Source organism: Gobio gobio, assembly GCF_949357685.1.
Source record: "Gobio gobio genome assembly, chromosome: 19".
NCBI classification, from domain to species: Eukaryota; Metazoa; Chordata; class Actinopteri; order Cypriniformes; family Gobionidae; genus Gobio; species Gobio gobio.
Window position 1 is genome coordinate 47,285,034 of NC_137112.1, and position 15,518 is coordinate 47,300,551.

Genomic DNA, 15,518 nt, shown 5'->3' on the forward strand with positions numbered 1-15,518 from the left:
AGCTTAGCGCACGTTGCCTGGAAAGTTCACGCCTCTTACCATAACGGGGAGATGAACGCGCTCAAACTACAGCCGCTGAAGGCCAAAGAAAGGTGATTTGACTCCGGGATGAAAATAACAGCGTCTCGACGACATGGCGACAAACACACTCTACAAACGCAAAACTTCCTCTTCTCCACGTGGGAGAGCAACAAGACCACGCCCCTTTTTTTGCGTATTCTTGTGGGCGGAGTTTAGTCATCAAACTGTTCTACTGACGTCATTAAAGCAGGAAGTACCAGGATGTAGTCCAAACCGGCCGTTCGCTGTAGGCTTTGAAAGGGAACTTCTGTTAAATAAAATATCTCGCTTGGCATTGAACTTTGAGCTTTATAATTTTACAGGTATTATTTATGCTCTAACAGCAACATTACACACTAACTAAAGTTTGAAAAATGGGATCACGAAGAACAGGACCTTTAAGAGTTTAAAGTTATGGAGCAACAGGATTAAAGTTAATCTATCTTAAATATAAATTAAATCCAGGATCAGAATGATGGTTTAAATGTAAACCGGCTTATGTTTAAACAAGGTTTAAAGTTTGGTGCAACAGAAGTATTAGATAAACCTTGATTTTATCTAGATTTAAGATTAATCCTTGTTGGTGCAACCCACCCTTAGTTAACTAAAAACAAATAGTTAATTTGGACATATATAAATGTATTTTTAGCATTTCAAGGTGTATAAATGAACGTCAACTAATAATGTATTATATTTAGAAATGAACCTAGATTAATAAATGCTGTTTAAATTGGCTCATTCTTAGTTTAAGATCCCTCATATGTAGTGTACCTTTAAACTGGTATTTGTCAGACCTCAAAACACTGCATTGAAGTCACTGCATTATTCCAGTATGTGCTGCAATGAGGGGTGTGCCATTTAAAAGGGAGGACTGCGGTAAATCCCACAGAGCACACGGTTACAGCCAGTTTACTTATGCAATCTCAGATCTAGTCACACTATTATCCTCATACAGTACTGTGTGCGTTAATTGTGTAGGAGTGCTATACACATTCAAAGAGCTAAAGAAATAAAACATAAGATCACAACACTGTTAAAACCTACAAACAAGTAACCCTTAACACACTACAATAATGACTGAAATGAGGGAACCTTCCTTTACCATGTGGGTGAACATGGTGATCGATTCCTGTCAAGTGCATCTGGGCGATGCGACGTTAAAAGACTTTGAGCTTAAAAGGACAAAAATGTGCGAGGCTGTGAAATCAAAATTCAATAGAGTGCTCATTATCCTCAGAGCTACGGAGTCAGGGGTTTTAAGAACCCATCAGCACAACTCCTTTTTTTTTTCAACCCATAAAAATATGATCCCTCACTAAAACAGGAAGAAAAGTGCACTGCAGATGAGGGTAAAAGGGATGCGCTCAATCTGACCGCTAAAAGCAGCTGCTGCATAAAACCGTTGCTTTCAGGTGAGCTTGTGCCATCAGCAGGGAGGATGCTGCATATGCAACATCACAAAAAAATCTACTCCATCATCGAGCATCTCTAGCTTGTTCAGATGTCATAAAGACTCTATGCTCCTCCCTACATAATTTGCAATAGTTTCTTGCATGCAAACTAATTTAGCGTGAAATGATCCAGCTTTTTAATGAGGCAACAACAATAGGACAGAACAAGATAGACTATTAATATTCTTTCATGTGCAAAAGTATTACAGTAAAAGACTCCAATACATAGCAGTGTGCATCCCAGTTTATTGAGTTTATTAGTGCTCTCTACACCAGTGTTGTGATCTAACATACACCCGGGAGAAAGTAACATGATTTAGAAACAGCAATAAACTCTAGCAAAGTTCTTTTATGCAAAATCATAGACCTTTATCTATTGAAGCACAAAAATAAGTAAAAGAAGACTCAATTCAGTTGCCTATTTGTGCGCTGTATGCGATGGGGCAATCTGTGTGTGCGCGCTATACATTTTAGTGACGATTCCGCACCCAATCAGACGGCGACAGCAACTGTCCGACTCCAGAGCGTCTTTCATGAGCTCTAAAAGGTGGTTTAAATGAGAATGCATAAATTGACATTGCATGAAAATTTTAAATGTGAAAATTTGTATTTATAAATGGCATAGATTTTTTACACATTGAATCGACACATCGATCTATATCCATGCATTGATATGTGGCGTTCACACCGGACACGATTGACACGAATAATTTGCGCTAATCGTGCGAAGGTGGATGCTTGAACATTTTGAGTTTACTCACTTCATTCGCGCGTGAAATTCACGGGAATCGAGTGTGACATTCACTGCACAACAGACGCAAATTCCCATCATGGGCGGGGCTTCTGCCAGCGGCTCGTCTCGTTAAGAAATGGCTGACATGGGCTGTGTTTGCACGTCTTTTTTTGTTAAAATCTACTGTTAATGTGTGACAAAACGTAGTTTTAATGCTTTTTCAGTCAATAATGTAGTTGTTTAAAGCTCAAATATGTGGTTTATTTATATAAAGAGAGCGCCTATTTGAACATTTTATCTGGCGTTTTCGGAGTTGTGAGCTCCAGTGGATCAGTGGCGCTCAGCGCTCATTAACCCGGCGAGAGCAGCCTTTCCTCAGCCAGTCCTTCTGCCGCTGGCTCTGATGTCTCTGTGGTGTGTCTCGAGCTATAATTCGTCTTGTAACAGCCGATCTTTGGTCTCATGGATCTATAATTTGTTCCCTGGCAAATCGTTTAGGCTGAGGGCAAAGTGAAGTTTCATTACTTTTAAATTTTTAGGCTATAACTGTACGTTACAGTTGTAACATTAGCCTACTAGCACTGACTTTGAATGTTTGACTGAATTGTTTGCTTTATTTCATGTATAGCTTATTATACCTTTTACTTATACTTTTGTATTATTGATCATACATAAACTTGCATTTAACAAAAAGAGACTGGGTTGTGTTTCATGTCATTTAATGTTATCACAGTGATAATCATATTGTCTGAACCAGATATTAATATACAGATTTTCTCCTCATTGTTGTCACTACTAGAGCAAGCTCCTGATTGGTTAACGCAGCGTGAATATCCGCCAAAGTTCAGATTTTTCAACTTGAGCGATTTGAGCGATTCGCACGTTCAAAGCACTCAATTCGCGTCCTTCACACCACCTCATTCGCGCGAATCGCACCGCAGAATGCCATTTCGCGTCTCTGCATTGACTTAACATGTAAATCACTCGCGCGAATCACATCAAATCGCGTCCGGTGTGAACGCACCATTACATCCCTATTTCTTATATGTCACCATATAACATGTTCGCTAATGATGTAAATGTGCTTGTATGCCTTGCAAACAAACATTTGGTATTCTGTGAAGCATTGAACACTGTTGTAAATTCTGCTTTTCTTGCTAGTTTATATTAGGTTTTGCCAAATTGCGAGAATTACTAGGAAAAATTGGAGTGCATTATGGAAAGCTGAATGATTTATAGCTAGTTATTTTATTATAACAATAAAAACGAATACATTATTTGCTTTAACCAGTATTCATTTTTTGCAAACATTAACTTTAAAAACATCTAGTTATGAATATTGCTGACATATTTAAATAAAACAATCTTAAAAGTTATTTCACAGAACATGTTCAACAAAAAAAAAAAAAAAATCTTTTTGAACCGAATAATTGATTAAAAGGTGCACTATGTAAATTTTCCGTCCGCTAGATGTCGCCTATTCAAAACAAAGGCGTAGCTTGATGACGCCACGTTTGAGCGCAGAATCTTGGGAAAAGAATCGGGATAGGACTCGGGCAGAAATCATGTGGATGGATGGGATTATTAATGTTACTGTAGTCTGAAGCAGAAGCAGGACCGAGTGTTGTGGAGCTGAGGAACCACTGGAGCGATTGTTAATAAGATGAACGCAACACACACCTCGCGAGCAGCGGGACTTTTATTATGCCACAGTCGCCGGCGCCACTTCCGCTCCTCCGCTCATGAGTGTGAGGTAACGCAGCTCTGTTGATCATATTAGACTCATCTGAGTGTGTTGATGATGGGATGGCGTTACTCTGTGTGTTCTCTCAGCGGCTGCTATGACACTTGTTCACACTGCAGTGAGAGGAAAGCGTTTCTGCAGAATAAAACCGGAAACCGAGGGGAACGCGGATATGATGTCATCGACAGGCCACGCCCTCACACGTCCCGGTTCCTCGGGTAAAATAGCATCTCACCATTTACAAATAGCTGGAAAAATTTGGGATATTGTAAGTACTCAACTGAACAAAATATAGAACACTGGCCTAGGATATTTTACTGAAATCATTTGACATATTGCAGCTTTAACCAAATAACACTGCCTGTAATGTGCAAAGAATAAATGACCACACTCTACGAGTGTTGGGAAAGCCAGGATTTAAAAACACGCACCAGCATAAATATCTAACCAAGTGTGAATTTGGGATGAAATACGATTCCTCATATGAGATTACTGAACATTCACTGCTTCTCTGGGCTCGTGTTTGTCATGCTTTGAGTTTCAGAAGTGTTCCACAGCCAAGGAAACCTGAACTCCATGACTTACCTGCAACACTGTTTTAATTCTACATGGAGTGAAATTAAATCTAAGAGCTTAGTGTTAGGGACTTATTCTGACACACACCACTGTACTGTAGACCGGTGTACGACATGCACAGATTACAAGTGAGATTAGATGTTCCCACTGTACGTAAACTACCGCTTTTTACAAGTTATACAACAACATTAAGCACCAGTTAGTCTCAATTCATCTCATTGTAATTCTACAAGACATGTCGCATTTATTATTTATCCGCTGTTAACCAATACAAGCAAATAACATCAGAATCACGTGTACTATGAATATAATTCCCTTCGCTTTCAGAAACAATGACATAATCACACCGGCGTCAGCTAAACTAACAATGAACCCATGACTTGAAAGTGCTTTCCAAAACAGATGAAAACGAATGCAGTATCAGATGGCCATGGCTAATTAATCAGCAAACAAAGAGTACCTGTAAAACTGCAGCTGCCGTTTTGGGCTCCCGTATCTTGCACTGAGGGCAGCATGAAAGAGAGAGAGAGAGAGAAGATAGACAGACAAGACCGAAAAGAAAGCTTAGTCTTACAGGCAAAAGGGGAAAGAACAGTGAGAGGCCATTAAACAAACACACGCACGTGCACATCTACGCAAATGCAGTATCAGCTTTAGCAGTGACCTATAAACGTGAGCTCAGAGAAATGGATTCAACACTGATGACTAAGTGAATAAAGAAAGAAATAATAGAGAAGAACAGCCAAAGAAAACGATGAAATTAAAGAATGGCCAGACAACATTAAAACGCAATGCTATTTACCTGACATTTAAAAGATAAATCCAAAATCCATTGTTGAATTTCCCCCTATATTTAAGCCTAAAAATTTGAGATGCACCGATGTATCGGCCCCCGATATTTATTGACCGATTTATCAATTTACAACCATCATCATATCGGCTACAGTATAAAAAAGGCAGATATAACAAACAAATGGTTTATTAAGGAACTGCGTGAAGTAGGGCTGGGCGATATGGCCAAAAAAAATTTAATATACCACTTTTTTTTTTTTCAGAAAAAAATCCAATTTACGATTTAAATCTATTTTTTCCCTCCTACTTAAAGGGTTAGTTCACCCAAAAATGAAAAATATCCCATGATTTACTCACCCTCAAGTCATCCTAGGTGTATATGACATTCTTCTTTCAGACGAATATAATCTGAGTTATATTACAAATGTTCTGGCTAATCCAAGCATTTATAATGGCAGTAATAGTTGCTCTGTTTTTGAAGTCCATAAAAAAAAAAATGCATCTGTCCATCGAATAACGTGCTCCACGCAGTTAATAAAGGCCCTCTGAAGCGAATCGACTCAGATTTTATTAATCTGAAAGAAGAATGTCATATACACCTCGGATGACTTGAGGGTGAGTAAATCATGGGCTAATTTTTTTTTTTTGAGTGAACTATCCCTTTAAAATCAATCTGCAGATGACAGAAATTGTTCAAAACAAGTTAACTTTATTTTCCTTTTTCACATTTAGCTCCTAAACTCTGGAATAGTCTTCCTGATATTGTTCGTGGTTCAGACTCGCTGTCCCAGTTTAAAACTAGATTAAAGACGCATCTCTTTAGCCAAGCATTCACATTATAATTATCTTTTTATACTACAGTTAAATCGGATCAAAAGCATTAATATTCTGAACAGCAGCTACGCTAATTATTTCCCATCTGCTTTTCTGTTGTTATCTCGGGACACTAGTTATTCTTTAACATTGTCTTTCTAACATTTTTACTGTACATCTATGAAATGCACTTTCTGTAAAGCTGCTTTGAAACAATGTGTATTGTGAAAAGCGCTATACAAATAAATTTGAATTGAATTGAATTGTTTTTGTAAAATATATTTGCAGCTTGGTAGCACATACCTGGGGTCCAAACCTTTCAGCATGTGAATAAACTAGTCAAAGGTTTATGAATTGATATGCAGATAAAATTATTTTATACTCTCACACTGAACTGACCGACAGCTTCAGTGACTATTAAAGGAGCTCTTTACTTGGTTTCTGGGTAATTCAGTCACAATTTGAAGAAAAGTTTAGTTTTTAATGAGACTTTGTGACTTCCTACTTTTGTCCATATATTAGGCGGGAGTGTAAATGGCATACGAAGTCAGTAAGTGCTCCTATGCCGCCATCTACTGGTTATAGTGGTCATTTTATATCTTTTAAAATAAAAGTGCTTGTTTGCCACAAAGTGGTTTACACCTTTAAACTTTTAGTTTTACAAAACATCACATTAAAAAGAACATTAAAATTTGGTAATATTTAGAGCTTTGAAGTGCTGGAAGAAGTGTGAAGCTCTTGAAAACCCTTGAAAAGTGCTTGAATTTCAAATCGCAAAGGTTTGTACGAACCCTGAGATGAATAATGACAACAACAACAACAAAAATTCTACTATTTCTTCCACAATACCATGTGGTGTTACTACAGTAAATCCTGGTGAATGTTTATGATTTGTGGACTGAAACCCCTGATCTTCGTTCATGGCTCCATGTCAGCGCTGTTTGATCTGATATACGGTTCACTACTCTTAACTACACAACTTTCATAAGGATTCATATCGCAGACATAATCCAGTCATAAAAACTGAATTTACTGCATAACGCGAAAAGTTTTGATGAATAAAAAAAACGTAGGTGAGTAAATTTAAATCAACTTAAAGCCGCAAAAAGATGTTTAACCCTTGTGCACTGTTGGGGACGTTTTCATCCACTATGGGGTGTTTTCGAGTCTTAATTTGGCCATAACTTTCAGCAAATGGAATGATTTGGTGACATCTTATTTTGACATATATTTTGAAATTTAAAAAAAAAACTCAACAATACAATGTGGGCAAATTCACTACCCTTTCGTTATGTTCGTGGATGAAAACAGCCACTAAATTAAACTGCTTTAAAAATTTATCAGATAAATATTTTTTTCAATTTTCTTTGCATAAATCTATTAATCAACATCAATCCTGATCAAAACTACTGGAAAACTAATCAGGATTTTAACTTTTTAATTGCCAAGATCATAAATTATGTCACTGATTTGGGGAAAATTTACTATGCAATCATCATTTTGCAATAGTAGGCTTTGCAATCAAAAAATTTGGTTATAATGGAAGTCAATGGTAGCCTAGAAATCTAGACGCAACCTAAAACTAATTTGCCGCAAGTGTAGTCAAGCAACTCTCGGTAGACCTGCAAGCTGGAAAAACAAAACTCTGGTCAGGCCAATCACATCGTGTATAGAGTCGGTGGGCGGGCTTAACATAAAGAGTTGCGGCGGTTCCGTGTGCTACTCGTAAACAAAGAAGCTGGCGAACGGCAGACTTTGGAATCAGCTTTTGCCGCGACTCTGGAAGAGTTGGAGTTAAGCTTTTCTTTGAGAAAAGAACAAAGAACGCACAGTAAGTCATTCTTAGGAAAGGAAGATGTGTTCAGAGAATTGCCGACCGGATACGGCGAAAGTTTAATCTATCAACTAGCTCCACTTCACGTTGCTCTCTGGTTGGTTGTAGCGCTACCCAATTGCGTACAGAGGGAATTTGAAAGACAACCGTTTGTCTTGCCCCTCGGATTGAGCCCTGCCAATGGTGAGTTCCCAAACCCAACATCTAGATTGAAGTCAATGGGGCAAAAACAGCCACGAACAGTAAATGAGGGAGAAAAAGTTAAAATCTGATGATGCACAAAAACTAACAATGCATCAAAGCCAATGTTGTTTCTAGTCTTTGACATGTCCAAGACTGTGATAAAAGTTATAAAATATCCAGTCCATAATCACATTTTATATTGAAAATTAGTCCTTTTGTGCATTTTTCCCCCAAACCAGTGACATAATTTATGAACTTGGCAATTAACCCCTTTGTGTTCAAAGATCGCCGACGGCCCCACGTTTGATAGTGTTTACATTGATCGCTAGTTTACAATATCATTTTGTCAATTAATAAGGTCAACCAGTACATTGTTTGAAAGATAAGAGACTGCATATTCGTATCTGTATAAGCATTATACAATCAAGATAACTTTGCAACGTTTTTTTGTCATTCTGTATGAATCTAAACAATGTGATATGACAACAAAGAGAGGGAGGTCCCTTACCTTTTTGTGCTTTGGAAATGTAATGTTTGGCAGAATAATGGTGACTTCGACCTTTTTTCCATGGGAAGAGTCCAGTGTACGATGTCCATAGTAAATATTTGTCAAAAAACAAGCAAACTGGTAAAAAAAAGCTATAGAACTTCTGTTGTTTACTTCCTGAAGTTTACTAATCACGAGGACGCTGTCCTGTTTATTTGATGAACTGTACGCATGAAGCGCATTATTCAATGAAATATAACGTATCAATGTATTTAGTAGAGTGTCTGGAACTGAATGAGAACCGCCCAGAAGATATCTGATGAAAACTAGCCACGCAATTTTAGAAAAGATTGAAAGATGACAGTCACTTTTGGTGACGCATGATTATCCACATGCAAATGTGTTTGGTAAAAAAAAAAAAAAACAGCATTGGGAAAGTCTTGTGTTGTCATCTAACATGTAGTCTATGCAATAACGAATACGCCGATGTGTTGATTAGCATAAATCTCGCGAGTATCACATTGTATTTTTGTTTGCGTAACCATTTGCATCCTGGAAAATTACTCACGCACGCCCCTCGTGACGCACAGAGGTTCCATTGCTACACTTGCTCACTAGCGCTCGCTCTGTTAGCATTCGCCTGCAATGGATCCACGTCGAGGACAGAAGTTATTTTCTCCTGCTGCTGCATTGGAAGAACTTTTGCGAAGCAGTGATGAAGAAAATGTGGAATATTCAGAAGAGAGTGCTGTATCCAGCGTCGACTCTGAAGAAGAGGAAATGTTTTTGGAAGGTCTCGATCCTGTTTTAGATCGGTAAGTGTCTACATTTAGTACGTTTTTGTTGCTTTGTTTTGTAGTTTTGTGTTTCTACACTATTACGGCTTATTAGTACATTCAAGTACCGCAAAATTCCTTTTTTATTCAAGTTCTGAGTTAGAAGCTAGTGATGTAAGTTGTAACAATGTATCGTGGATAGTGAAAATCTGTATTGTGTATATTTCACCCAAAATAAAAATGACAGTGTGAGGAAAAAGTTAAATTTCACAGTGTTTTAGTGTCAGTACTACATTCAATTACTATAAAATGTTGAATATAATGTATAGTAATGCAATGGGGGAATATTTGTGGGACCTGATAATGACAAAAGTCTTATGTTGCCACTAAAAAGTGACCAGCAATATTTAAATATATCTAGTCAGTGAGTGGGTGAGAGTGTAAGCATATTTGTCCAAAATAATTCAGTCTTTTCGGCTATTATCACCAGAATAGTTTTTACTATGTTGTCACCATTGTCCTGTGCGTTTGGTTATCAGCACCAGGTCCAAGCCTATTCATATCCACCCCTAATGTAATACCAAATTTAGCATTTCGGTATATTTTTTGTTATCCTTTTTACAATATGCCTTGGAGTATCGCAATAATATTGTATTGTGAGTTCAGTATTGTGCTATTTATCGAAATGTGACATGGGAGTATTGGTAAACCTCTAGAAGAAACCCTGTACAACGTACTTGAGCATATAACTTTATGTATGTACAGTTGTGTATGTAGAAAGCAGGACAAAGTTCAGACCAAATGTGTCAGAGGAAAAAATGCAATAATATGTGCTATTTTCTGTGCAAGATAATCTGTTATGTTGGGTTTATTTCTAATCCTTTTTGTGTAATTCAACAGTGAGGAAACTTCAGATGATGAAAGGGTACCAGAGGCCTCTGGAAAACAGACAAAATGTTCCTGCCTGGCTGCAACATCTCTCGCTGCCTCCAGAAATTCCAGGGGAGGAGGAAAGAAAGGAAGACAGAGACAGCGCAGTACTTTGTGGTAAGCAAATAATGTGAAGCAAGTAATGTTTCTTGAGAGAAGAAACTGTTTTGGTGTATGATTATTGTCTGATTACAGTCTGAGTCATTAGCTGGTAGTGTAAATGTTTCAAGAAGGGAAACAACAGAGTGGGTATGGAGGTCGATCACTGTATGTGAAAGATCCTTTGAATTTGTATAGAAAATTTGTAAGCTTGTGTAAATGTGCCATCAGGGCAACAATAGAGTGTGTATGTAGGTAGATCACTGTATGTGAATGATTCTTTGAATTTGAATAGAAAATCAGTAAGCTGATGTAAATGTGCCATCAGGGCAACAATAGAGTGTGTATGGGAGTAAATTGCTGTAGTTTTTTCTATGTGTAAGATAAACAGTTGTGATGGGTTTATTTCTAATCCTTTTTGTGTAATTCAACAGTGAGGAAACTTCAGATGATGACTGGGTACCAGAGGCCTCTGGACAACCGACAAAACGTCCCTGCCTGGCTGCAACATCTCTCGCTGCCTCCAGAAGTTCCAGGGGAGGAGGAAAGAAAGGAAGACCGAGACAAACTCAGTACTTTGTAAATTGTCCTTTTTTTGGTTTTTTTTGGGGGGGGGGGTTATCACTGTGTTGAATAACTAAGGAACAGATGTTTGTTGCTGTATACAATATATACATAAATAAAACTTTTTATTTGCTAAATAATGTATGTCATCATTCTAAACCTTTAAATTAATGGAAGTGAACAAAGACTTTGTTAAACGTCTCATACGTTACCAAGTGTCACTTTGGTGTCCTTTTGGAGCTCTTTCAAAAAAACATTATTTTACAAAAAAATATGCACATACATGCATTTTTATAAACATTTAGGGGTGAAAAATATACCAGAGAAAGTATATAAATTGAGCTTTGTCATGTTGTAATGAGAAAATAGATTGAAATGATCAAACAAACTGGTTATACCTCATGGTAAAAGGTGGTTACCAAGTGTCCCTTTGGAGTCTCCAAGTGGCCTTTTTGGAAAGGTGCCTAGACATACTCAGAACTAAATGCTTGTAAAAAAGTCATTTTGGCTTGTATCAACTTCAAATTTGAAACGTACATTTAAAAGACATGTGGCTTTAGTTTACTTGTGTTTCCAGATCCATATATATTTCTGCCTTGTGTATTTTTCTTGTTCATAAACTGTTATAATTTTTTTTTTCAATTGTCCATTGTGTTTGAGCTTATTTATCTCTCTACTAGTAATTTCTAGAGTAATTTTGAGTCTTTCATGGTAAACTGTCAAGTGTCAGCTTTCAAATGATACCTTTGATTTGTGTGTAGTCAGAAGGACTCATTAGCAGCAACAATTTTATTTTGGGTATGTCATTTTGCACTCCTTTGCCAAAAGTGGGGGTGACTGGTAAGGGGTTAAAGAGTTAAAATCCTGATTTTTTTTTTTTTTTTTAAGAACATTTAAGCCGCGTTTCCACCGAAATTACCCGGAACAATTTGTACCAGGAACTTTTTTTACAGGTTTTTATTGCATAAAATTGCATAAATATCCCGCATTTTCCATCGCATTTTTTAAGAAAACATGCCGCATAATCAAGGATTTTTGCCCGCAACAATCACAAAAAAAGGCCGCATTTTTCTGGAAGGACTGGATACTGTCTGCAACAATAACGAGGAGATGCAAGCAGCGCTGCTTTTGGTAGTTATGTATTGGTTTAATAAAGAGGAACTAAACAAAACGGCGGAAAAAAGGACGAGCACTGATACTAAAGCGTATCCTGAAAGCTCGTAAAGCTAGATTTAAAATAAGACAACGCATGTTATTATCAGCTATTACGGACATTGACCGTGCGATGGCTGAGACGAACGTGCGCCATCGGACAGAAAGAGCAAGACTGATATTTACTGAACGCAGAACGAACCTCGCAAAAGACTTTTAAAACTGCCGGTTGAAATAAAATGCTGCGTGAGTTCAACCAATCACCATGTTCAGCGCCCAAGTCCCACCCCCGAAAGTTCCCGAACTTTGAAAAAGTACTACCCCGGGAGCAGGGCCGTTTGGAGGAGGAAATATTTACCCCGAACTTCATTTAGACCCTGCGGTCGAAACACACAGAGTACCAGCCCAAAGTTCCTGGTTCATGGGGCTCACTTCATGAGCATATTACAGTTGAGCACAAAACACTCCATTTTAATGACAAAATTTAAAATAAGGACAAGTGACAAATATCAGAATCGGCCAATAATTGTTTGTTAAAATCGGTATGGGCCCCAAAAAAAACCTACCGGTGCATCCCCACTAAAAAGTCCTAATTTGTTGGTCTTAATTGTAGTCTTGGTCTTAATTCAATAGTCTAATAGTGCAACATGAATAATCAATATATTTGCTCCATTTTCTAAAAGTGGTCTGTATCTGTTTATGAGTATGTTTGCATATACAGATGGCCATAAAAATCCAATTTCTGTCACATTTAACATGTTCACTAATCATATAGATGCGTTTTTTTGTCTTGCAAATGTAAACATTATTTGTTAACATTCTGCTGATTTTACAGTACGTTTTTTTCTAGCTAGTAAACATTAGGTTTGATAAAATTGAATGATTATTGCAAAGAAAAAAAAAAGAAAAAAAATTATCTTCATTTACTTAATTGGCAAAGAAAAAGACAGAACGCACTCAATTCAGAATTCTGATTTTGTGTGGTCAAAAACATTTCCAGCTAAGAAACGTTAGAAAGACTGCAGCTTTAAAGTTTAATGAATGCTTAAAATTACACATGAGGTGGAAACAGACTTGCAGCGCCACCTGCTGTTCAAAAACAGAACAGCTGGCAAAACCTGAGGGAATGAAAACACTAGGAGTCACGGAAGATCAGAGCAAATTCATCAGGAAGTTTCCAGCAATGGTGAAATGAAGTCAGGGCTCTGATTAAGTGGCTGCTGGGCATTATGCAAAGCACTTGACCACTCTCGCCCTTTCTCCTGGGAAGCCCAGCAGAACTGCAGCCTAAATCACTCAGTATGCTAGACGAACATAATTAATCGCATTTACACAGACCCTGCAGCAGGGATAAAGCAGATTTTGAATGTTGCAAATGCAACTTTCTAAAAATGATCACTGTAATACCTAATGCAGCTGGTGACATAAGATTATCAGTACAGCGGCAATATAAGAATCGACTTGGTAGTTCACATGACTGTTAAAGGGATAGTTCACCCAAAAATTAAAATTAGCCTTTTATGATGGATAGATGCACTTTTATGATGGATAGATGCACTTTTATGATGGATGGATGCACTTTTATGATGGACAGATGCACTTTTATGATGGACAGATGCACTTTTATGATGGACAGATGCACTTTTATGATGGACAGATGCACTTTTATGATGGATAGATGCACTTTTATGATGGATGGGTGCACTTTTATGATGGATAGATGCACTTTTATGATGGATGGGTGCACTTTTATGATGGATAGATGCACTTTTATGATGGATAGATGCACTTTTATGATGAATAGATGCACTTTTATGATGGATAGATGCACTTTTATGATGAATAGATGCACTTTAATGATGGATAGATGCACTTTTATGATGAATAGATGCACTTTAATGATGGATAGATGCACTTTAATGATGGATAGATGCTCTTTTATGATGGATAGATGCTCTTTTATGATGGATAGATGCACTTTAATGATGGATAGATGCACTTTTATGATGGATAGATGCACTTTAATGATGGATAGATGCTCTTTTATGATGGATAGATGCACTTTTATGATGAATAGATGCACTTTAATGATGGATAGATGCTCTTTTATGATGGATAGATGCTCTTTTATGATGGATAGATGCACTTTAATGATGGATAGATGCACTTTTATGATGGATAGATGCACTTTTATGATGAATAGATGCACTTTTATGATGGACAGATGCACTTTTATGATGGACAGATGCACTTTTATGATGGACAGATGCACTTTTATGATGGATGGGTGCACTTTTATGATGGATAGATGCACTTTTATGATGGATGGGTGCACTTTTATGATGGATAGATGCACTTTTATGATGGATAGATGCACTTTTATGATGGATAGATGCACTTTTATGATGGATGGGTGCACTTTTATGATGGATAGATGCACTTTTATGATGGCTGGATGCACTTTTATGATGGACAGATGCACTTTTATGATGGACAGATGCACTTTTATGATGGATAGATGCACTTTTATGATGGATGGGTGCACTTTTATGATGGATGGGTGCACTTTTATGATGGATGGGTGCACTTTTATGATGGATAGATGCTCTTTTATGATGGATAGATGCTCTTTTATGATGGATGGGTGCACTTATGATGGACAGATGCACTTTTATGATGGATAGATGCACTTTTATGATGGATAGATGCACTTTTATGATGGCTGGATGCACTTTTATGATGGACAGATGCACTTTTATGATGGACAGATGCACTTTTATGATGGACAGATGCACTTTTATGATGGACAGATGCACTTTTATGATGGCTGGATGCACTTTTATGATGGACAGATGCACTTTTATGATGGACAGATGCACTTTTATGATGGACAGATGCACTTTTATGATGGACAGATGCACTTTTATGATGGATAGATGCACTTTTATGATGGATGGGTGCACTTTTATGATGGATGGGTGCACTTTTATGATGGATGGGTGCACTTTTATGATGGATAGATGCACTTTTATGATGGATGGGTGCACTTTTATGATGGATAGATGCTCTTTTATGATGGATAGATGCTCTTTTATGATGGATAGATGCACTTTTATGATGGATAGATGCTCTTTTATGATGGATGGGTGCACTTTTATGATGGATAGATGAACTTTTATGATGAATAGATTAACTTTTATGGACTTCAAAACAGAAACAGCCATTCACTGCCATTATAAAGCTTGGAAGAGCCAGGAAGAATGTCATACACACCTAAGCATGACTTGAGGGAGAGTAAATCATGAGCTAATTTTCATTTTTGTG

The 15,518-nt window shown here is 37.4% G+C and overlaps 1 protein-coding gene across 4 annotated transcripts in view; it reads right to left on the bottom strand.

The window, feature by feature from the left end:
* The window catches only part of kcnab2a (potassium voltage-gated channel subfamily A regulatory beta subunit 2a), a gene marked incomplete at its 5' end in the record, with an annotated part of 203,954 nt that overhangs the window by 120,021 nt on the left and 68,415 nt on the right, over nucleotides 1–15,518 (bottom strand). The window contains one exon of one of the 4 annotated variants that reach the window (XM_079844311.1): nucleotides 5,025–5,066. The exons of the other annotated variants lie outside the window; for them this stretch is intronic. Coding sequence (XP_079700437.1) covers nucleotides 5,025–5,066 — 42 coding nt within the window. The remainder of the gene's footprint in view (nucleotides 1–5,024; nucleotides 5,067–15,518) is intronic. 4 annotated transcript variants of the gene reach the window in all.